Below are 24,391 nucleotides of genomic sequence, written 5' to 3'. Positions count from 1 at the left end.
ATTTCTACTACTAATATTTTTCGAAAAATCGCAAAAAAACAACAACACAGTTAACGGATGTCAACTCCATATGGGAGCAAAATGGTTGCAATTGTCAAAAAAATGTGCCAGTCGAGCAAACCTCTTGTGATTGAATCATGAGGTTTGGCATAACTTGATTAAGGTTCGGTTGATCTTATATATGACTACAATAGCAATTTGACGCGTCCAACGCTTTAATTTAATTGTCCGATCAACGCCCTAGATTGATGAGGAGTGTGATGACTAGTATCTAGGACCTACCTAATTATTTTCTAGCTTTTAGTATTATTATTTCTTCATGTAAATATTGTTTTCAATAAAACCGCTTAACTTAAATTTTTTTTAATTATCTTATTTTCAAATTTTTTGTCATTATTTAATTGCCTATTATTTCTCATTCTATTTAGTTCATTTAGTGACTCATTATTACACGATTTCTTTCCTGACAATTTGTTACAGTCTAAGTCCTCAACACATAATCCTTCCAAAGACTACTCGACTCGGCGCCACTTATGCTTGTTCCTCCTCGAATTCCAAAGTATTTTGATGTCACTTCTACCGGACTGTATTTAATATTTGTTCCAAATATTAGCCAAATCGGATTACAAATACGATTTTTTTAAATATTTCGATCCATGCGCCACCTCTCGGAGTTTGTTTTTTTCTTATTATTGCATTGTCATCGGGTTCTGAACTATATTCCAAGTTTCAAGCTTGCAGCTTATCGGGAAGTTACTTAAATTTTAATTACAAAATTCGTTTACAACGGCCGGCCGACCTGTCAAGTCCAGCTAAATAAAACCGTTTAATAATAGCTTCGTCAGTAACAATAGATAAAGGAAGTGCGATCTGCAGCAAGAAACGGTTAAGCACGTTCTCTGTTCTCTCCACGTCAAGGCTCCAGCTACTAGGGACGGCAGAGTTGTCATATCTCGAGGCAGCAAATAAACTAGGCCCTAAAAAGTGTCTAGTATATGCCTTATACCTAATTCGGGGTTTTCTCGTTTGGTCGTCAAACAAATTCTAGTAACACTATGGACACATGCAGCCTATGTCTTATTTTAAACAAATTCTTAGATACGAGTGTTGTTAAACTCAAGCGTCTTTCAGAGGCTTACATTTCGTGCTCTGTTGCAACTATGCAAGGCAAAGAGAATACACCTAATCTAAAATTTAAAAAGTTGGCACAAACCATAAGTTTTAGTATACACTTTCTAGTTTTATAGCGGAAAATATTTTATAAACATATTCAACTAAAGTTGCCCCTGTGCCGACATTGGCGGAAAACCCAGCGCCCACACAAATTTATTCATGGCTCTTTGCTTTTTAAATTAACGAGAAAAACTTTTTGCCTTAGCCTTTACCTTGAGATGGTTGCAAGATCTATATTTTTAGTATGTTTTTCTCTTTTAGTAGGTATTGTCTATAAAAAAAATTGCAATTTTGTTGCTATACGCCTTCTCTCCGTTAACTAGACAAACAGCTTGCCGCAAATACGCTCGATGTTTGTTCTAAAAGGTATAAAGATTGCCCGTCATTTCTTTATATACATTATTTGTCCGCTTATGTATTTATATACTTTGTATAAGATACATGTACAGCCAAACCTCTATAATGTACCCAAGTCTAAAAAAAGACGGAATAGTTCCATTGCTTCCATTATACCAACTTTAACCAATTTTGTTCTAAATTCATGGCCGGAAGTTTGAGAGCACTTGAGCTCTTATATAAAGGATTTAAAAATTTTTGAATTCTGGAAAAAAATTAGTAAACGAGTTCACTATACGGAAATTCTTTATAGAGAGAACAAAATGGAAAGCAGGTCAAAAACTGAAAATGTCCCAGACTGGATCGCAATAATAGGACTCCCCTATCTTAAAGTTCGTTACAAAGAAATTTTACTGTATATCTACATTTGGTGGAAAGCCACGCAAAAAACAACCTACCTCAAAAAATTAGAGGGGATATGCAGACTATCAATCCTTAGCACTACGGAAGCACTGAAAACAACCCCAACGTCTGCACTGTATGCCATTCTGCACATTCCACCTGTAGACCTGGTAGCAAAGAACATAGCGTTAATAACTGCAATCAGGCTCGTGGGAGCTTGAGCGCCGACCATACGGCCATTGTAGTATAGCGTCATCAATCACAAGACGAACAGACTACATGATTCCCTATCTGCGCTTCGAGGGAGATCTTAAGGCCACAATAGAGGTGGACGGTTGACGCAAGGGAGCTCAAATGGCGGGTGAGGCGATACATGTGTACACAGATTGTTCCAAAGTAGTGGAAGAAGTAGGGTCTGCGGTATACTGTGCTGAGCCGCAAATAAGCAGATCCTCAGGCTATCGGATTACTGTAGCGTTTTCCAAGCGGAAATATTAGCCGTAACCAAAGCAGTAGAAACACTGGAAGAGAATTGCTTAAGCTGCAACCGTGTTAACTTTTATATTGACATTCAAGCAGCAATTAAGGCAACAATCTCACAGCACAGCATCTAAATGCGTGTTAGAGTGTAAGAAGTCCCTGGAGAGAATCGGGTCGGAGAGAAGCATACATCTATAATGGGAATGAAAAGCGGATGAACTAGCTAAAAAGGAAGCATCCCTTAATGGTTGCTCCGTAGACGTCCCAATTAGACTGGGATTAAGCGAAGGCGAGAGGTGCACATGATCGACCTAGCGGGAAAGGCGTGGGTTTAAGCGTGGGGCTGTAAAGTGTCGAAGATTATGTGTAGGTCTTAAACCCTTACACTAACAAAGTTCCTCTTACAATCCTTATACTAACAAAGTTCCTTCTATCATTAAAAAGGGAGGACTGTATACTCATGACGGGTATTCTGACTGGACACTGCCTTCTGGCGTCACATGCCTTTTAATTTGGCTTGGTCAGTGATAGCAGATGTAGGAAGTGCTGGTTGGAGGAGGAAACGATCGAGCACGTTCTGTGCACGTGCCCTGCCCTTGCCAGGATGATACTACAGCTATAAGGAGTGATACAGCTGTCAGATATAGAAGCAGCAATTGGCGTTAGTCCTAGTATTTTCCAAGAGGTGGAAGGGGGGGGGGGTAGATTTTATAACATAGGTCCTGGTTGTTGATAGGGTTTTTCAGTTTGGTCGTTGCAAATAACCTTCTGGTAACACTACGGACTCATTCAGTCTATGTGAGGTCCTCATGGAGCGGCCGGTTCAACCTAACCTAACCAACCTTTCGATTTTTTCCAATTTTCCGCCGACAGATGTGTATGTATGTATGTACATACAAAAACATATTTATTTATACGAGCCGGACCCGTGCGCATCTTACACAACAAATATAAAAGTCTCTTACCAAATATCAACAGAAATCAGCTGTTCTATCAATCAATTAAAACTTACACTTGGGCTGCCATTTAGCGTATAATAGCAACTGCCGGTAATGCAGTGCAAATATTCACAATAGTGCCATAGGACAAACAGATTTCTTTGTGTGCTCACAATCGCTTATTTTGAACAAATTATTTTAATAAAATATAGCTAAACAAAAGCAATACGACCAAAATTGCCCAAAGCTCGCTAATAGCCCGAATCTCCATTTTTACAACCAAAACTTTATTTATAGATTTGGATTCCAAATAAGAGCGAAAAAGGGCCCGTACATAAAAATAGCAATTAGAAATAATATATATGATTTTTTGTGAGGATTTCTGTGTTATATAAGTACATTCACCAAAAAAAGTATTGGGCCAAGGATCTTTTGCTATTTCCAGCTATTATTGTTTAATTTTTTAAAATTTTCGCAATTTTTTATAAAGACATGTACAAATATGTAATAAAATCTATATAAACTAAAGTTCAATCTGTAGGCGAACAGAATATCTGGTCCCGTGCCTGAGCTTCGAAAGAGATCTTCGAATTGAGCCGGAAGATGCCATGGTGCAGAAATGGCAGAACATACTATACACGTGTAAACGGATGGTAAAATTTTAACGAAAGTGGTCGGGTCTACTGTTTATTGTGTCGATTCAGAAACAAGTAGATCTTACAGGCTGCTAGATAACTGCAGCGTCTCTCAGGCGAAGATTCTCGCCGTGGTGGAAGCATGCTTAAGCTACAGTCGCGCCAATATATATTGTGTATGCCATCAATAAATCAATCATTATGTCTACAATATGTACGTACACGCAGCGGAGAAGAGACGCACAAACACATGCAGATATCTTATCTGAGATGCTCCCAAAAGTATGCAATTATAATTGTGCCCACATATACACGCGCATATGAGAAGCTATTAACGTATTAATTTTATAGCTGATAACCAACTAGTAAATTCGAGATATGGAAGCGCCTAGAAGATGCGAACGAGAAATCACAGAGTATAAAAGGCAGCAACAGTAGAGGCACGACAATCAGCTTGATTTAAAACGCTATCTGGCGATTCTGAAGTACATTAATAAAGGCCATGTTGCATTATTGAATAGTGGAGTTATTTATTCAACAGTTTAGTGATTCGAACGTTAGAAGAAGGTTGCAAATAAGGGGAATTGCAGTAAATTCGTTACAATTGGTGTCAAAAGAGGAATTGTTCAATAAAATCTGAAGATTTCGAATACAACTTGGACATGGCAAAGTTAAGTGAATTAAAGATCCAGCAACTGAAAAAGGAGTTGGAGAACCGTGGATTGAATACAACTGGAAATAAGATCGAACTTCAAGCACGGCTACGAGTGGTAATGGAGTCGCAAGGAATTGATGTGGACGAGTATGTCTTTTATCCTGATGGGGACGAGACAACAACAAAAATTGAAGAGAAAAACGAAACATCGCAAACAGTTACGAGCACAGACTTTAACATGATTTTGGCTGCAATATCTGCTCAAACATCGAGAATGGCATCCCAACTGGAATCCCAAGAGACACGCATAACATCCAAAATGGAAACTCAACTGGAAGAGAAAAGACAAATATAACATCTCAACTGGCAGAACAGAAGACATATATGGTATCCCAAATGGAATCACAGGAGACACGTATATCCGAAATGTCGTCACAAATAACATCAAGGATTGAAACACAGGAGGCACGTATATCCGAAATGTTGTCGCAAATAGCATCCAGGATTGAAGCACAGGAGGCACGTATATCCGAAATATCGGGACAAATTTCAGCATAGGTGTCATCGCAGATTTCTGCACAACTAGAAGCCCGTATGGACGAAAAAATAATGCAGTTTGAGAACAGAATCGAGGCTAAGGTAGATACTTTAAAAGGTCGTATACAGGAGCTACAACTAAATTGCCCAGTTTTTTCAGCATTGTGGCATTGAAAGGATCTGCTGCTGAAATCCTACAGACGATTCCCTAGGGAGAGCGGAACAACTACGAAACTCTGATGAGTGCTCTAGAGAGGCGATACGGAAGCGAGCATAGAAAACAGATATACCAAATTGAGTTGCAAAACCGTTACCAAAAAGCAAATGAGACATTGCAGGAGTTTGCTTCGGATGTTGAAAGGTTGGCTCATTTGGCAAATGCGAACGCACCCATGGAATACACTGAAAAGGTAAAGATTCAGAGCTTTATAAATGGCATACGGGACGTCAAAACAAAGCGAGCTACATACGCAAACCCAAAGCCAAAATTTTCAGAAACGGTATCACATGCATTGCCTCAGGAAACTGCCTCACTATTGAATAAACCAGCATACAAAGCTCATCGTTTGGAAGTAGAAAGACCAGAGTGGGTAGACGCAATTTTGGAAGCTTTAAAGGGAACGCAACAGAAAAATGATGCAGTCAAATGCTTTAAGTGTGGTATATATACCAACCCTAATAGTTCCAAAATGTGGGTGGCCGTAAACGCAGAGCTGAAGGAGATGAGCAAATCTCCAAGTCCACACAATCGTTAAACTAAAACGAGTCAGCCGCAAAGGGCGACAGCTGGCTCCCACAATTCAATGCCCCATAATCTCTATATCGCAAATTGGAAGAAGGTCAAGCAATCTTACTGTCGGAGGACATGTGGATGGAAAGGAACATTTACTGACTGTAGATACGGGTGCATCTCATTCCATCATTCGATCAGATTTAGTCAACCAGAAGATAAGACCATTGCTTGAAGCAAGATTACGTACAGCCACGGGAGAGGACACCCAGGTAATTGGAGAAGTAGCATGTGAAGTAGCAATTGGGAACGTCACGGTACTACACAATTTTATAGTGGCAGAGATTGTTGATGAAATCATAATTGGAGTGGACTTTTTAATCGACCAAGGCATCAAGATCGATATGCAAAGCAAGACGATGCGATATAAGAACATGGATGTGCCACTTAATTTCGGCTACGAGGGAGGCTACAGCAGTAAACGAGTGCCGGTGGAAGAGAGTCAGCAAATACCACCAAAATCAGAAGCAGTCATCTGGGCAAAGGTTGATGGAGATTGTGGGACAAACAAATTGTGGGTTGTCGAAACAGCAAACAAATCAGCACCGAACATACTTGTAGGAAAAACCCTGGCTATATGACAAACAAGATGGACGTATTCCGGTAAGAGTACTCAATGAGTTCAAGTCACCACTCAAACTGACCAAAGAAGCTATTTTGGGAAGATACCAAGAGGCTGAAGTAGTTATTAACTGTGAGCAGCTCCAGGAGCACGTTTCATCTAGTTATACTGATCTTTCAAATGACATCATGGCATGGACGAAGGGGCTAGAGGAAGATTATAAGAGTAAGGCAAAGCAACTGCTCCTAAAGTACGCAAACATATTTGACCAGGATGGTTCCAAACCAGGCCGCATCAATGTTGTGAAACATCAAATTGACACTGGAGACGCGAGGCCGATACGTCAAGCTCCTCGTAGTGTTCCACTGGCGAAGCGGGAAGTTGTGAGTCAAAGCGTATAAGAAATGAGCGACAGCGGCCTCATCGAACCATCAGCAAGTCCATGGAGCTCACCGGTGGTACTTGTGAAGAAGAAGGATGGGAAAATGAGGTTTTGCGTGGACTAACGCAAGTTGAACGACGTCACGAAAAAAGATAGCTACCCATTTCCAAGAATTGACGATACTCTGGACTCGCTATCTGGTACGAAATGGTTTTCTACACTCGACTTGAAAAGCGGCTACTGGCAAGTTGAGGTGAAGGAGGAAGATAAAGAGAAAACAGCCTTCAGTGTAGGTGATGCTCTTTGGCAATTTACAGTGATGCCTTTTGGACTTTGTAATGCAGCAGCTACTTTTGAGAGACTCATGGACCAGGTACTGAAAGGACTACATTGGAAAACATGCTTGGTGTACCTGGACGGCATCATAGTATTGGGCAAGAACTTTGATGAACATCTTAAGAACTTGGAGGAAGTTTTCCAGATAATAGCTGGCGCTGGTCTGAAACTAAGTCCCAAAAAGTGTGCGCTGTTTAAAAAGGAAGTAAATTATTTGGGCCACAAGGTAACGACAGAGGGCATCTGCACAGCGAACGAAAAAATATAGTCTGTAAAGGATTGGCCAAGACCACATAACCTACATGAATTGAGAAGCTTCCTTGGGCTGTGCACATATTACCGCCGATTTGCACCAAATTTTTCCAGCGTAGCCCATAGCCTCCATGAGCTTACAATGGAAAATGGGCAAGAAGTGGCTTTCCAAACATTGAAGGAGCGTTTGTTCACTGTCCCAATGTTGGCATATCCGATTCCAGGAGCAACATTTATTCTAGATACAGATGCGAGTGGATATGCTATAGGAGGCGTTTTATCACAACTGGTCGATGGACAGGAGAAGGTAGTTGCATATTACAGCCGTTCGATTAGAAAACCAGAGAGGAACTACTGTGTTAAGCGGAGAGAGCTGTTGGCATTAGTAGAGTGCATTAAACATTTTCACAAATACCTCTACGGCCAGCGATTCCGTGTCAGGACAGATCACGCAGCGTTGAAATGGCTTCTGCAGTTCCGTAATCCGGAAGGACAATTGGCACGGTGGATCGAGCGATTACAAAGCTATGACTTTTCCATTGAGCATCGAAACGGTAGTACACATGGAAATGCTGATGCAATGTCACAAAGACCATGTAGTTTGGAATGCAAGCACTGTCCAAAGGCCGAGGCCAAAGAAGACATTATAGATGTTCGGCTAATGACTATAACGTGTACGGATGAATGGGACAAGGAACAACTAAGAAAGTGTCAGTTAGAAGATACATATCTGTGACATGTTGTGCAAGGCCTCGAACGAAAGGGAAGACCCAGCAGAGAGAAGATGTCAGCAGAGAGTCCCATTGCGAAGTCATATTGGGCACAGTGGAACAATTTAGAATTGATATCCGGTTGCTTGCATCGAGTATGGGAGAGTGAGGATGGTAAATGTAAGAAGAAACTGATAGTTATTCCCAGAAAGAGGTTTCCTGACGTGCTCAGCGAGCTGCATCATGGTCCTAGTGGAGGTCATCTTGGAATCACGAAGACGCTCGAGAAAACTAAGCAGAGATTCTATTGGGTTGGTTGCCGTCAGTCGGTCACCGAGTGGATTGCCAACTGCGAGGTTTGCAACAGAGTGAAAGGGCCCAAAACACGAAGTCATGGCCAGATGAAGCAGTATATTTCAGGTGCACCATTTGAAAGGATCGCTATGGATGTCGCAGGTCCATTTCCTACTAGCAACCGCGGAAACAAATACGTACTGGTGGTTATGGATTATTTCAGTAAATGCCCAGAGGTATACCCAATCCCAAACCAAGAAACGGAAACAGTAGCAGAAGTGGTTACAAACGATTGGGTTGCAAGGTATGGTGTACCAATGGAGTTACATTCTGACCAAGGTAGGAATTTTGAATCAGCTGTGTTCCAAGAAATGTGTAAGAAGTTGGGCATTCGAAAAACACGGACAACTGCATTGCACACTTATCCGATGGTATGGTGGAACGTTTCAATAGAACATTGGAGGAGCATTTAAGGAGAGTAGTAGACAAGTACCATAAGGAGTGGGATACACACATATCATTATTCTTGATGGCCTACCGGTCGGAAGTACATGAGATAACGGGCCAAACTCCCGCACAGGTAATTTTGGACAATGACCTTCGACTGCCACCTGATTTGAAGTATGGGATAGATGCCGATGCGGAGAGAAATGTCAAAAAATCCACTGGTGTCTTGGAAGAAGAGCTGAGAGAGATACACGATCTGGTAAGGCAACGAGCAAAGATTATGAGTGACAAGATGAAAGCGAAGTACGATAAAGCAATTAATTCGGAAGGGTTTCAGGAAGGAGATTTGGTGCTGTTATACAACCCACAACGAAAAAAAGGTTTGTCCCCGAAATTGCAGTGTAATTGGGAAGGCCCATACAAAGTTGTAAGACGGATCAACGATGTAGTGTACCGCATACAAACCATTGGCAAACCACGAACCAAAATGAAAGTGGTTCATTTAGAAAGGCTGGCAGCGTTTAGATCTAGAGATTTGTCTGATCGGGACGATCAGACTTAGGTGGAGGGCAGAGTGACGAATATTAGTAACACTAAGGGAAACTATCATCTCTAAGCCGATGCTAAGCAGTGACTTGTATGCACATCAATAAATCAATCATTATGTCTACAATATGTACGTACACGCAGCGGAGAAGAGACGCACAGACACATGCAGATATCTTATCTGAGATGCTCCCAAAAGTATGCAATTATAATTGTGCCCACATATACACGCGCATATGAGAAGCTATAAACGTAGTAATTTTATAGCTGATAACCAACTAGTAAATTCTAGAAATGGAAGCGCCTAGAAGATGCGAACGAGAAATCACAGAGTATAAAAGGCAGCAACAGTAGAGGCACGACAATCAGTTTGATTTAAGACGCTATCTGGCGAGCAATAGTAGTGTTATTCTAAAGTACTTTAATAAAGGCCATTTTGCATTATTGAATAGTGGAGTTATTTATTCAACAGTTTAGTGATTCGAACGTTGGCAGAAGGTTGCAAATAAGGGAAATTGCAGTAAATTCGTTACAATACATTGATAGTCAGGAGACGAGTAGGGTCATAAACGCACACAGTACTTTGTCAGGAAGTGTTCTGGAGTATAAAGAAATATTGAAAAAACTTCGCTCAGGCCTGAGCATACATCTAGTGAGTGCCCGGTCATACAGGGATAGAAGGCAATGAAAAGGCCGATGATTTGGCAAAGGATGGTGCAACACTCGTGTGGGCAAAAGCGCGGCGCTGCAGAATTTGTGTGTATGCAGTTGTGTGCTCATTGAATTTTATTTGAACGTATTTTTTTATAAGCAAGAAAATGTTCAGCTCAGCTGACAAAAAATTGCTAGGGGATAAGGATTAATATTTCTTTAGACTTAAATTCAATGAGATACAAAACTGACTATGTACTCAGAAAAGTTCTAAAAATTCTTCGCGAACATTTTTTAATTTAGCTTAAGGTTTTCGAAATTGAATTTTTTCGTAAGATATTAAAATTTAGTTTATATATGTATGTAGATTTTATTACATATTTGTACATGATTTAAATGGCTAAGCCCTGGGTAAAAAATTCCATGTGCCAACACTTCTTCCGTGAGTGAATGTTTGTGCAAATAATATAATTATAGATCGTTTCCTTATTTTACTCTTTATATGAGGTCGGTTGAATGTTTGTCCGCTTTTCATACAAATCTTGCAATCGATTTCTCATTGAGCTACAAACCGTGAAACTTTACACATAGGTTAGAACACCGTGACAATGCAACAAAAGCAAAAAAATCCGTTAGATGGCGCACGGATCGAAATAATTAGATAAGAATTTGAAAATTGTCAAATCAGCTTTTAAAACTTCTCGATGAGCTAGATACTTCAAATTTCAAACTTAATTCAGAGGTCCATGACAGCCAATGACACAATACAAAAAGCTTCGAAATGTCTCCATATTCTTGCTAAACTTTGATTTTTTAATTTTAATATAGAAATTACAAATATATTTATGAGAAGTAAAAATATAAAGGTGGAACACAATTGACTGACTAATAATATCTCCTTTCCTCCCAACTTTCCAATCCAAGTAATGTGCGCTCCACTTTTATATTTTTACTTCTCATAAATATTTTTACAATTTCTATATCAAAATTTAAAAATCAAAGTTTAGCAAGAATATGTCTTTATATAAGGAGATATTTTTGGCTGATTTTTGTTCATTTTTATAAAGGAAGTGCTTAAAATTTTTTTATTTTATTTTTATTATTTTGTATTGGCGGAATTCAAAACTGCTATGGCTAGCGTTCAATATATATTCAATAGTTTTTCGAAAAATGTTAATAAAAATTATTGCTTATTGCGCGTTGGTTTCACATAAATGTGATAATATTCCGAAGCTATTACTATTTAAAAAGGGAGGGCTTAAAATGTTTATTATACATATTTCATTAACCTTTTTTGGTAAACATTGCAAATTGGCAATTGAAGGTTAATTAACTGTATGATGTTGCATCTAAAGAAAAATACATGAAGAATATGTCTGGATTAGGGTGACTGAATTGGAAACCTCTAAATTTACTGCTTAGTTTTTTTTTTCAGAGTTTGTATTTTACACCCATGCACATGAGCTGTGCAATGTTTAGCTCGCAGAGCATATGTGTTGGAAGAAAGCAATTATATATACAATATACAATTTATGCTCTTTTGCTGTGTACAAAAAATTTCAAATCGATGAGTATGTTTCTGATTTCAAAAACAAAACACACATTTTTTCACACAAAAAAGAAACTCGGACCCAAGTAACGCATCTGGCACCCCTTCAAAACATTTCTCGTGGTGCTTAGGTAGATCAACCTCTTTAAATTGTTTACAAACCATTTTGAAATGTTCTTATATTCTGACATGTATGTACATGCGTAGCTGCCCATAGTTTTAAGCCCAATGTATACGAGAGCTGATCGCTCACAAATGTTGTCTTCATATTGAGAACAGAAAGATGAGTACCCGTTGCCGACCGCTAAATGTTGAAATGTGCAATGAATGTTTGCTCAATATATGTGAGTTGATTATGGATCACGACTGGAGCATTCTGCAAAAGCAGGGGATTTGCCATTTCGTTTGCCATCTCCAAATTTGATACCAGCACCCCTGTTTGGCAGGTGATGTGGAATTCGAAGCATGCGAAAGGTTAGTATAGTGTGAGACTTCTGTTTGACTATCTTTTTCGCTGTTCACACAGTTTTAATAGTCCTGCCAGATGAACCATGCAACTTTCTACTAATTTGAGCCCCAAATTAATTCTCTCTTTCATTATGATGTTGACCTTAAAAGTCTTAAAGGGCGAATTAATGGTGACTTATAACCATAAAGCCATAACCAGATAAATCAGCTGATCGAACCTACCTTATGGAAAGGAATGTAATCGATTAATGGCGCCATACCATAACGCTAACGCCATAAACAATCAATTGGTTTTTGGTTTCTCGCCATATCCATAACCTAAAAATATTTGAGTTGGTGAATTTAATAACTTTTTTAGATTTTCTTCATTGTTTTGGATACGTTATGACTAAGATACTTATTTTTTGTGGAATATGTTTGTAATTTTTTGCGTTTTCATAATTTTTATGAAATTTTAACGATTTTTAGGTTAAGGCACCATTAATCGATCACATTGAGATGGTTATGGATATGGGTATGGTTACGACTATGGTGTTAGGGTTAAGGAAGTTTAATTTGGCTTTAAGTCATTAGATAGTTCTCAATAGCACATTTTTGCAGTATATCGAAAGAATTACATGTAAGAGGGGACCATTCTAATCTACCAATTTGCTCGCTCTTTATCACCGTAGAGCTTAAGAATGGCTTATCTAAGATGACGCGTAGGGCGTCGGTAAATGCCTTATAGCCTATGTATGCATGAGTTTTACAACACTCCGCACAATTATATGAACAATTTTTTTGAGCAAATAGCACGCACATGAGCATGTGTATAAATATTTCGCAAGAGCATGAGTTTTATTTCAAACGGCACTCACAGTGCTGTGTGTCCAAATTTTTTTGAATTCAGTGTTTAATAATTTCATGCACATGTGTGTGCTTAGAATGTATGTTCTTTTCTTGATTCTATTGCGTTATTTCCGAACCAGATCAAAATTCTACACACAATTTCTAGTGCCATTTTTAGATAGTTCCGAACCAGTGGGTAAGTCAGTGGGAATAGCTTTAAGGTGTAGGGAAAAGGGAATACTCATAGTCGAAGCTCCTTAAAGCTAGTAAAAGGATTTTTTTTTTGTTGTAGGCTATCTATTTATCAAATGCGTGTTAAATATAAAATAACCAAACTGCCAGTTTTTGAACTAGAGAAAATCGTGCTTCAATCGAACTAAGTAAGTAGTACTTATTTGGTACTTTAGGTCTAGCTATGAACCAGAAATTTTGATCCCTAGTTAGTGACTTCGCGGTAATAATGCTTACTTGTTGAAATCTCGTTAAATACATTTTAACACATATATTTTAAGGCAACTCACAAGGTCTCCTCTACGACCTATTCGATTTTATATTGAATCCCATGGAAACAACCCCAATCTTAAAATTTTACATAAATATGACACTCTTGTGAATTGACCAATTATTTTCCACACAGTACTGTAAATATATACATATGTATGTGTTAAAAAAAAAAAAATATTTATTTATAAATTTCATTCATTCACAACTGACAGCCAAATATTTATGAACAATAGCGAACTGAGTTGCTGAAAGTGCTACCGGAATTTCAAAAAACAAAGACTTGACAAGATGATCGCTCCTATGAATATAGTATGTGTCTTTTTTGTTGTTTAAACCATTAATTAGCATAAAAAAATAATACAAATATGTTTATGTTTTATTCGACACTGATATATGGTCAATATTATGATGATGATAAATTATGATTTTTTGTACGTGCACATCTATAGCTACAGTTGCGAAACTGAAAATAGCAGTAAGTTAATTTCATAAACTATATATTCATATACATATTTTTTTTATATTGTGTAACTAAAACTATGCAAACCAATGTAATCAACTTTTTCGAAAAATTTCGAAAATTTCAAAAGTCTGCATGAAATTTTGAATTTTGAATAACAGTTTTCAGTATTTTTGTAAGCATGCATTGTAGCCCAATCAATTTTGGTTTATATGAAAACAAGTTATAAGTTTTTCAAAACTCGCTTTGATTGCAAGGCGAATCTATACCAGGTGATGGCAAAGTGGGGGGATTCAAGGGGTTGATATGCGCAATACAAAGATATATAGCTTCAAAGCTTTCACAACCAAATTGTCAACCTCACCTACGGGGGATCCTGTTACACATATTTAGCAGGCGAAGCTCTGGCGACCCATAGTTCCTCATGGAACTAGGGTGTGGGGAGGGCGGGATGTCCTAGAAGGTTTAATGTGGTCATATTAATCGTTCCCGAGATGGTCGGGCTAGTACCTTAATGGTGCTTTGTTACCGGAACGTTCCGCAAGTCTTCGGGGAGTGTCTTTATCGTTAATACAACAACAACAACATGGCAAAGCGTCAAAAGAAAATTTTCATTGATTTCGATTAACTGAAATTTTTGTCAAGGCGTTGTATGGAAAATAAGCAAGAAGAAGCAATCAGCTGTTGGGATAGCAACACCTGGTACTGAATTCGCCTTGTTGTTTTGATTGTTGAAAAAAGTGTTTGGCAAGCACTCCGACTGTATTTCTGCCATGAAAAGCTCTCAGTGAAAACTCATCTGCCTTTCAGATGCCACTCGGAGTCGGCATAAAACAAGCAAGTCCCGTCCCACCAATTTGTAGGAAAAATTAAAACGAGCAAGACGCAACTTGGAAGAGAAAAAAAAAAGAAGAGAAGCTCTGCCTAAAATCTCTTCGGATGTTATTCGCGCCTTATATTTATTTATATTTAAATCTTTTATATCATATAATAAAAAAAGTGTTATGTATACGCACCGGTACCGTCTTTTCACCTGGTTCGGATTTGTGTGCGTTTAATGGATTGGTTTTTAAAAAATAACCTGCTTATTTAAATCAGGATCAGTGCAAATTTTTATAATGATTCTACGAAAGAGTTAAACGCAGAACTTTTTAATTTATTTTGATTTTGCTTTTTGTCAACTTCAAATCGGTAAGTAAAGAACGAGATGTGATATAACTGTATACCTTAGTTAGTCGGTAATTACGAACAAATTTCAGAGATGGCGATACTTTTTCCAAGGCCATCTCAAGGTTGACGAGTTTCATCCCTAAATGTCAGTCCATTGTGCGAACTATTCGGAAAATTGATACCGATGACACAAAACGAAGAGTGGAAGGGTGAGGGAAGAGGGAAATGGAGTGGGGGGAGGAGAGGCGAGAAAGAAGGAAATCCAAGTGGTACAGATAAAGAGATACATAAAGACAGAGCAAGGGAAAAGAGCAAAAGCGATAGAAAATTCAGGGCGGAAGAGGTAATGAGAGGAGGCGTTGAAGAAGAGAGTAAGTGAAGTAAAACAGGAAGTTAGAGAGAAGTATAAGGAGAAAAGCAAAATATGAACTTTTTTGAAATTACTTACTTAATTGGCGCTTAACCGTTTAAACGGTTATGGCCGTCCAACAAGGCACCAGTCGCTTCTCTCTGGCAACTAGCGCCAATTGGTCACACCAAGGGTGTTTAAATCGTTTTCTACCAGGTCCTTGCAGCGGAGTGGGGGCCGTCCCCTTGCTCTGCTTCCAAAGGCGTGGTCCGATAGAAAATTTAAATTAAGGAGTTTAATCAAGCACAATTGATCTAAATAAGGGTCGCAGTACATCGAGGCCTAATAATAATAACTAGTTTAATCAAGATTAGTGTATAAAATGCCCAATTCAGAGAAATGGACTGATTTGTTCGAAAAAGTTTTATTCAACAAGTTAATGGGAAGAGGAAGTGAAAGGAAAGAGAACTGATATGAAAAGAGGAGGTTAGGCAAAGCAATATAAATTTGGAGAGAGATATGAATATAGGTTGAGATAAATGAACAAAGAAAGAAAATGGAAAAAATAAGGGAAAGAGCCGACGAAGCGAGAGGGGGTAGTAAAGGTTAAGACTGAGGAATAGAAACTTCTTGCAACTGTTCGAAAACATGCAGATAAACAAAAGTAGTGGCAGAATAATGCCTGCCGGTTCCGTTAGTTTATGTTTAATGGAAGAAAATGGTTAGTGCCTGAAAAAGAAAATTCTAAGACCTCAATGAAAGATCAAACTAAATTTCAATGGGCAAAAAACATTTTTAATAAAATTACACGCAAACATATTCGTACCACCTGAAAAGACGGGTACCCGTGCAGATACGTAATATTTTTTTACTAATTAGAGACGTACATATATAAACTAGAATTGCTATGGGTTAGTCCCGCCAAAACGCAACAACGGCTTAATCTATTTCGAATTTTTTTTCTTTTTCGTTCCTTATGGTTCAAATGTGGTTTAGAAAAAAAATTTGGAGAAGTAAGGAAACATTTAAATTCACTTCACTCATGAGTCTACAGTCCTCTCTTTTTAATGATATGAGCAACTGTGTTAGTCTAAGGTTGTAAGACCTACACATAATCTTCGACACTTTACAGCCCCGCGCTTGAACCCACGCCTTTCCCGCTTGGTCGATCATGTGCACCTCTCGACTTCGCTTAATCTCGCCCAATCTAATTGGGACATCTACGGAGCAAGCTTCAAGGGATGCGCCCTTTTTAGCTAGTTTGTCCGCTTTTTCATTCCCATCTATTCCCATATACCCTGGGACCCAATATAGATGTATGCTTCTCCCAGTCCCGATTCTCTCCAGAGACTGCTTACACTCTAACACGCATTTAGATGCTGTGCTATGCGAGATTATTGCCTTAATTGCTGCTTGACTGTCAATATAAAAGTTAACACGGTTGCAGCTTAAGCTATTCTCTTCCAGGGTTTCTACTGCTTTGGTTACGGCTAATATTTCCGCTTGGAAAACGCTACAGTAATCCGGCAGCCTGTAGGATCTGCTGTTTCCGGATCAGCACAGTATAGCGCAGACCCTACTCCTTCCACTACTTTGGAACCATCGGTGTAGACATGTATCGCCTCGTCCGCCATTTGCGCACCCTTGCGTCAACCGTCCACCTCTATTGCGGCCTTAAGATCTCCCTCAAAGCGCAGATAGGGAATCATGTAGTCTGTTCGTCTTGTGATTGATGACGCTATACTACTGAATGAACTAAATAGAATGAGAAATTATAGGCAATTAAATAAAGACTAAAAACTCGAAAATGAAATAATTTAAAAAATTTTTAAGTTAAACGGTTTTATTGAAAACAATACTTACATGATTAATAATAATACTAAAAGCTAGAAAATAATTAGGTAGGTCCTAGGTACTAGTCATCACACTCCTCATCAATCTAGGGCGTTGATCAGACATTAAATAAAAGAGTTGGACGCGTCAAATTTCTATTGAGTCATATACATATAAGACCAACTGAACCTTAATAAGGTTATGCTACGCCTCACATTTTTAAAAATTTCACGCGCCCAACGCTTTTATTTAATTATCTGATCAACGCCCCAGATTGATGAGGAGTGTGACGACTAGTACCTAGGACCTACCTAATTATTTTCTAGCTTTTAGTATTATTATTACTTCATGTAAGTATTGTTTTCAATAAAACCGTTTAACTTAAAATTTTTTTTAAATTATTTTTTTAAAGCTTTAAACCGTTTTATGAGCTAAAACAATCTATTAATGAATTTATTTAAAATACACATAAATTTATAAAATAACATACTTACATTCGTCCACTTGCATACATTATTGTTATATATATATATTTCCACAATTTCCTTACAATTACACTATGTATGTGTTTGTCCAGTTATTTATGTGTCATCAAATGGCGATGAAGAAGGATGCCAATGAAAAATTGAAAGCCGCCGAAATTCGAAGAGCACAAATCGGTGTAAGTAAGAAATAAAAACATAAAACATACAAATTACGTTTAATTAAAGTATAACTGAAGAGAGTAAAATTTAAGATATTAAAAAGAAATGACCTGGAAATTATTAAAAATGCACGGGTGTTGTATAGTATACCTCAATATAAAAAAAAATTTAAAATTAATGAATTGGAAAACTTGAATAGCACTTTCTTAATACAAAGCTCTAACCTCCCTCACTAAGCGCTTATTTATTTGCCTGAAATTAAAATGCTGCGAAATACTAATATCATTGCCTATATTCCTGATAAATCTGCGAAACGAAATGCTGTGGGCCAAATAACCTTCAATTAACAAAAACATGTCCTAACATGTCTATCTGCCCATCTGAAACAAAAAAAAATTGAAATTTTGCCAAACTAATTAATTGGTATTCAAAAGTGTCGTAATAGTACTTATGTAAATAAATTGCGTATGCTAAAATTATTAAATATTTCAAAGCTCTAATACATCGTAACACTCAATTTATATCTTTTATCTCGCACTTCAGGTTGGCGTACCAATTATCTGGATTTTGGGTGGCCCTGGTTGTGGTAAAGGCACACAATGCGCTAAAATCGTGGAAAAATATGGATTTACACATCTGAGCTCTGGTGATTTGCTGCGCGCTGAAGTAAGTTATTATACAACATACACATATGCTTATACATACATATCTAAAATATATTGTTAATTCTATTTCAGGTCGCCTCTGGCTCTAGTAAAGGGCAAGAATTGCAAGCAATTATGAAAGAGGGTAAACTGGTGCCGAACGAAGCGGTATTATGCCTACTAGCTAGAGCTATAGATGAGAAAAAGTGCGATTCTAAAGGTTTCTTAATTGATGGGTAAGTTTTTCGAGTATAATACAAATAATGACACGGTGAAAAGTTTGAGAATGAATATGAATCTTGTTTGTACTACATATTTGACCAAATCATATTTGGTTTCAAATATAGATTACGCCGGTCTTCGTGAAAAGTAGTGCACTGTCTAGAGAGGTCTGCAATTCCAGTTATATAAAACAAGTAAGGAAGGCTAAGTTCGGTTGTAACCGAATATTACATACTCAGCTGAGAGCTTTGGAGACAAAATAAGAGAAAATCACCATGTAGGAAAATGAACCTAGGGTAACCCTGGTATGTTTTTGTATGACATGTGTATCAAATGAAAGACATTAAAGAGTATTTTATGAGGGAGTGGGCCATAGTTCTATAGGTGGACGCCATTTAGGGATACCGACATAAAGGTGGACCAGGGCTGACTCTAGAATTTGTTTGTACGATATGGGTATCAAACGAAAGGTGTTAATGAGGGTTTTAAAAGGCGGTGGCCCTAAGTTGTATATGTGAATGCGTTTTCGAGATATCGACCAAAATGTGGACCAGGGTGACCCAGAGCATCATCTCTCGGGTACCGCTAATTTATTTATATATGTCATACCACGAACAACACTATTCCTGCCATGATTCCAAGGGCTTTTGATTTTACCCTGCAGAACTTTTTCATTTTCTTCTACTTAATATGGTAGGTGTCACAACCAATTTACAAAGTTTTTCCTAAAGTTATATTTTGCGTCAAAAAACCTATCCAATCACCATGTTTCGCCCATTTTCACAAAAAACTTGTATCGTCATAGAAGCTATACCCTTACCAAGTTTCACAAGGATTGGTAAATTTTTGTTCGACTTATGGCATTAAAAGTATTCTAGGCAAATTAAATGAAAAAGGGCGGGGCCACGCCCTTTTTGAAATTTTCTTTTATTTTTGCATTTTATTACACCATATAATTTCTGAAGTTGAATGTTGACATAATTTACTTATATACTGTAAAGATATTAACTTTTTTATACTCAGTTGAGCAGAGCTCACAGAGTATATTAAGTTTGATTGGATAACGGTTGGTTGTACAGTTATAAAGGAATCGAGATAGATATAGACTTCCATATATCAAAATCATCAGGATCGAAGAAAAATTTGATTGAGCCATGTCCGTCCGTCCGTCCGTTAACACGATAACTTGAGTAAATTTTGAGGTATCTTGATGAAATTTTGTATGTAGGTTCCTGCGCACTCATCTCAGATCGCTATTTAAAATTAACGATATCGGACTATAACCGCGCCCACTTTTTCGATATCGAAAATTTCGAAAAACCGAAAAAGTGCGATAATTCATTACCAAAGACAGATAAAGCGACGAAACTTGGTAGGTGAGTTGAACTGATGACGCAGGATAGAAAATTGGTAAAATTTTGGACAATGGGCGTGGCACCGCCCAGTTTTAAAAGAACGTAACTTAAAACTTTTGCAAGTTGTAATTTGGCAGTCGTTGAAGATATCATGATGAAATTTGGCAGGAACGTTACTATTACTATATGTATGCTTAATAAAAACTAGCAAAATCGGAGAACGACCACGCCCACTTTTAAAAAAAATTTTTTTAAAGTCAAATTTTAACAAAAAATTTTATATCTTTACAGTATAAAAGTAAATTATGTCAACATTCAACTCCAGTAATTATATGGTGTAATAAAATGCAAAAATAAAAGAAAATTTCAAAATGGGCGTGGCTCCGCCCCTTTTCATTTAATTTGTCTAGGATACTTTTAATGCCATAAGTCGAACAAAAATTTACCAATCCTTGTGAAATTTGGTAGGGGCTTAGATTCTGGGACGATAACTTATTTCTGTGAAAAAGGGCGAAATCGGTTGAAGCCACGCCCAGGTTTTATACACAGTCGACCGTCTTTCCTTCCGCTCGGCCGTTAACACGATAACTTGAACAAAAATCGATATATCTTTACTAAACTCAGTTCACGTACTTATCTGAACTCACTTTGTATTGGTATAAAAAATGGCCGAAATCCGACTATGACCACGCCCACTTTTTCGATATCGAAAATTACCAAAAACGAAAAAATGCCATAATTCTATACCAGATACGAAAAAAGGGATGAAACATGGTATTTGGATTGGTTTGTTGACGCAAAATATTTAGAAAAAAACTTTGTAAAATGGGTGTGACATCTACCATTATTAAGTAGAATGAAATGAAAAAGTTCTGCAGGGCGAAATAAAAAACCCTTGAAATCTTGGCAGGAATACTGTTCGTGGTATTATATATATAAATAAATTAGCGGTATCCAACAGATGATGTTCTGGGTCACACTGGTCCACATTTCGGTCGATATCTGGAAAACGCCTTCACATATACAACTACCAACACTCCCTTTTAAAAGCCTCATTAATACCTTTAGTTTGATACCCATATCGTACAAACATATTCTAGAGTCACCCCTGGTCCACCTTTATGGCGATATCTCGAAAAGGCGACCACCTATAGAACTAAGGCCCACTCCCTTTTAAAAATACCTTTCATTTGATACCCATATCGTACAAACAAAGTCTAGAGTCACCCCTGGTCCACCTTTATGGCGATATCTCTAAAAGGCGACCACCTATACAACTACCACCACTCCCTTTTAAAACCCTCATTAATACCTTTAATATGATACCCATATCGTACAAACACATTCTAGAGTCACCCATGGTCCACCTTTATGGTGATATCTCGAAAAGGCGTCCACCTATAGAACTAAGGCCCACTCCCTTTTAAAATACTCATTAACACCTTTAGTTTGATACCCATATCGTACAAACAAATTCTAGAGTCACCCCTGGTACCCTTTATGGCGATATATCGTAAAGGCGTCCACCTATAAAACAAAGCCCCACGCCCTTTTAAAATACTCATTAACACCTTTCATTTGATACCCATATCGTACAAACAAAGTCTAGAGTCACCCCTGGTCCACCTTTATAGCGATATCTCTAAAAGGCGACCACCTATACAACTACCACCACTCCCTTTTAAAACCCTCATTAATACCTTTTATTTGATACCCATATCGTACAAACACATTCTAGAGTCACCCCTGGTCCACCTTTATGGCGATATCTCGAAAAGGCGTCCACCTATAGAACTAAGGCCCACTCCCTTTTCAAATGTTCATTAACCCCTTTCATTTGATACCCATATCGTACAAACATATTCTAGAGTCACCCCTGGTCCACCTTTATGGCGATATCTCGAAAAGGCGACCACCTATAGAACTAAGGCCCACTCCCTTTTAAAAAGACTCATTAACGCCTTTCAATTGATACCCAAATCGTACAAACAAAGTCTAGAGTCACCCCTGGTCCACCTTTATGGCGATATCTCTAAAAGGCGAACACCTATAGAACTAAGGCCCACTCCCTTTTAAAAAGACTCATTAACGCCTTTCATTTGATACCAATATCGTACAAACAAAGTCTAGAGTCACCCCTGGTCCACCTTTATAGCGATATCTCTAAAAGGCGACCACCTATACAACTACCACCACTCCCTTTTAAAACCCTCATTAATACCTTTTATTTGATACCCATATCGTACAAACACATTCTAGAGTCACCCCTGGTCCACCTTTATGGCGATATCTCGATATCTCGAAAAGTCGTCCACCTATAGAACTAAGCCCCACGCCCTTTTAAAATACTCATTAACACCTTTCGTTTGATACCCATATTGTACAAACGCATTCTAGAGTCACCCCTGGCCCACCTTTATGCCGATATCTCGAAAAGGCGACCACCTATACAACTACCACCACTCCCTTTTAAAACCCTCATTAATACTTTTAATTTGATACCAATATCGTACAAACACATTCTAGAGTCGCCCCTGGTCCACCTTTATGGCGATATCTCGAAAAGGCGTTCACCTATAGAACTAAGACCCCCGCCCTTTTAAAATACTCATTAACACCTTTCGATTGATACCCATATTGTACAAACGCATTCTAGAGTCACCTCTGGTCCACCTTTATGCCGATATCTCGAAAAGGCGACCACCTATACAACTACCACCACTCCCTTTTAAAACCCTCATTAATACCTTTAATTTGATACCCATATCGTACAAACAAATTCTAGAGTCAACCCTGATCCACCTTTATGGCGATATCCCTAAATGGCGTCCACCTATAGAACTATGGCCCATTCCCTCATAAAATACTCCTTAATACCTTTCGTTTGATACACATGTCATACAAACACATTCCAGGATTACCCTCGGTTCATTTTCCTACATGGTTATTTTCCCTTATGTTGTCACCGTAGCTCTCAACTGAGTATGTAATGTTCGGTTACACCCGAACTTAACCTTCCTTACTTGTTTTTATTAGATAGAGTGATTGAAGTTTGTAAATTGTATAATAAAATCCATTAAATAGTGGAGATATACTGTTATTTTTGAAGTTTCTAATGTGATGTATATACATATATAAGAGAACGTAGTGTTAGTTACATTATTTATAACTCAAGAACGGATGAACAAATTTGGCTGAATTTGGTGGAGGGTAGCTTAGAACCAGGACAGACATAGGATACTTTTTATACCGTTCTGTATAGGGTCTTGAGATCAAAACGTGGACCTGGGTAATCCTAGGATATGTTTGTACAATGTGGGTACTAAATGGAAGCTGTTTATGAGTACTTTGATACAGGGTATTTTTCGTACCCGTGGGTGACTAGGGTCTCGAGATATAGGCCAAAATGTGGACCTGGGTACCCCTAGAATGTGTTTATAGAATATGGATAACAAATGAAAGCTGTTGATGAGTGCTTTAGTACAGGGTACTATTCATACCTATTTGTGAAGGTTCTCGAGATATAGGCCAAAACGTGCATCAGGGTAACACTAGGATGTGTTTTTACATTATGGGTATCAAATTGAAGCTGTTGATGAGTGCTTTAGTACAGAGTAATTTTTATACCGCTGGGTAACTAGGGTCTCAAGATATGGGCAAAACCTGGACCCGGATACCCCTAGAATGTGTGTGTAATATGGATATCAAATGAAAGTTGTTGCTGAGAGCTTTAAAGTAGTTTTCATTGTGATATTCGATTTAGTTGCATTAACCTGGCAAAGCTGATAAATATGCACGCGAGGCCACAATAAAGACATGAATTAATAATACCCACATAACTATTTACATACGTCCTATTCGATTTGCCTGGCAATAAGGGATGAAGAAGAATGGCAAAAACTTTAGAGAAGAGAAAAGAGAGAAGGAGAAGGAGACTGAGAAAGTGATAGAGTGAGACGAAAATAGAGATAGATGTAGCGAAAACACGGTGGGAGGAGTGAATTAAAGGATTAAGAAGAAGTGAAGAGGGGAGGGCAGAGTTGGAGAGAAAAAACTTATTAAAATGTATGCAGATAGACCAAATTTAGTGCAGAACAATGTCTGACGGGTCTGCTAGTTTATTTATATAAGTAATACCACGAACAGTATTCCTGCCATGATTCCAAAGGCTTTTGATTTCGCCCTGCAGAACTTTTTCATTTCCTTCTACTTAATATGGTAGGTGTCACAACCAATTTA

At 38.1% G+C, this 24,391-nt stretch overlaps 1 protein-coding gene across 3 annotated transcripts in view; it reads left to right on the top strand.

Annotated features, from left to right (window-relative positions):
* The window catches only part of Ak1 (Adenylate kinase 1), a 70,502-nt gene that overhangs the window by 29,782 nt on the left and 16,329 nt on the right, over window positions 1-24,391 (top strand). The window contains exons 2-6 of one of the 3 annotated variants that reach the window (XM_067787790.1): window positions 13,688-13,784; window positions 13,925-13,950; window positions 17,865-17,948; window positions 18,475-18,597; window positions 18,669-18,811. In XM_067787790.1, coding sequence (XP_067643891.1) covers window positions 17,871-17,948; window positions 18,475-18,597; window positions 18,669-18,811 — 344 coding nt within the window. In that variant the 5' untranslated portion in view covers window positions 13,688-13,784; window positions 13,925-13,950; window positions 17,865-17,870. The remainder of the gene's footprint in view (window positions 1-13,687; window positions 13,785-13,924; window positions 13,951-17,864; window positions 17,949-18,474; window positions 18,598-18,668; window positions 18,812-24,391) is intronic. The other 2 variants (XM_067787789.1, XM_067787792.1) reach the window with 2 other exon arrangements.

Source organism: Eurosta solidaginis, chromosome 5, assembly GCF_040869045.1.
Source record: "Eurosta solidaginis isolate ZX-2024a chromosome 5, ASM4086904v1, whole genome shotgun sequence".
NCBI lineage: Eukaryota > Metazoa > Arthropoda > Insecta > Diptera > Tephritidae > Eurosta > Eurosta solidaginis.
The sequence above is the reverse complement of the archived record's forward strand: the minus strand, read 5'-3'. Positions and strand labels throughout refer to the sequence as shown.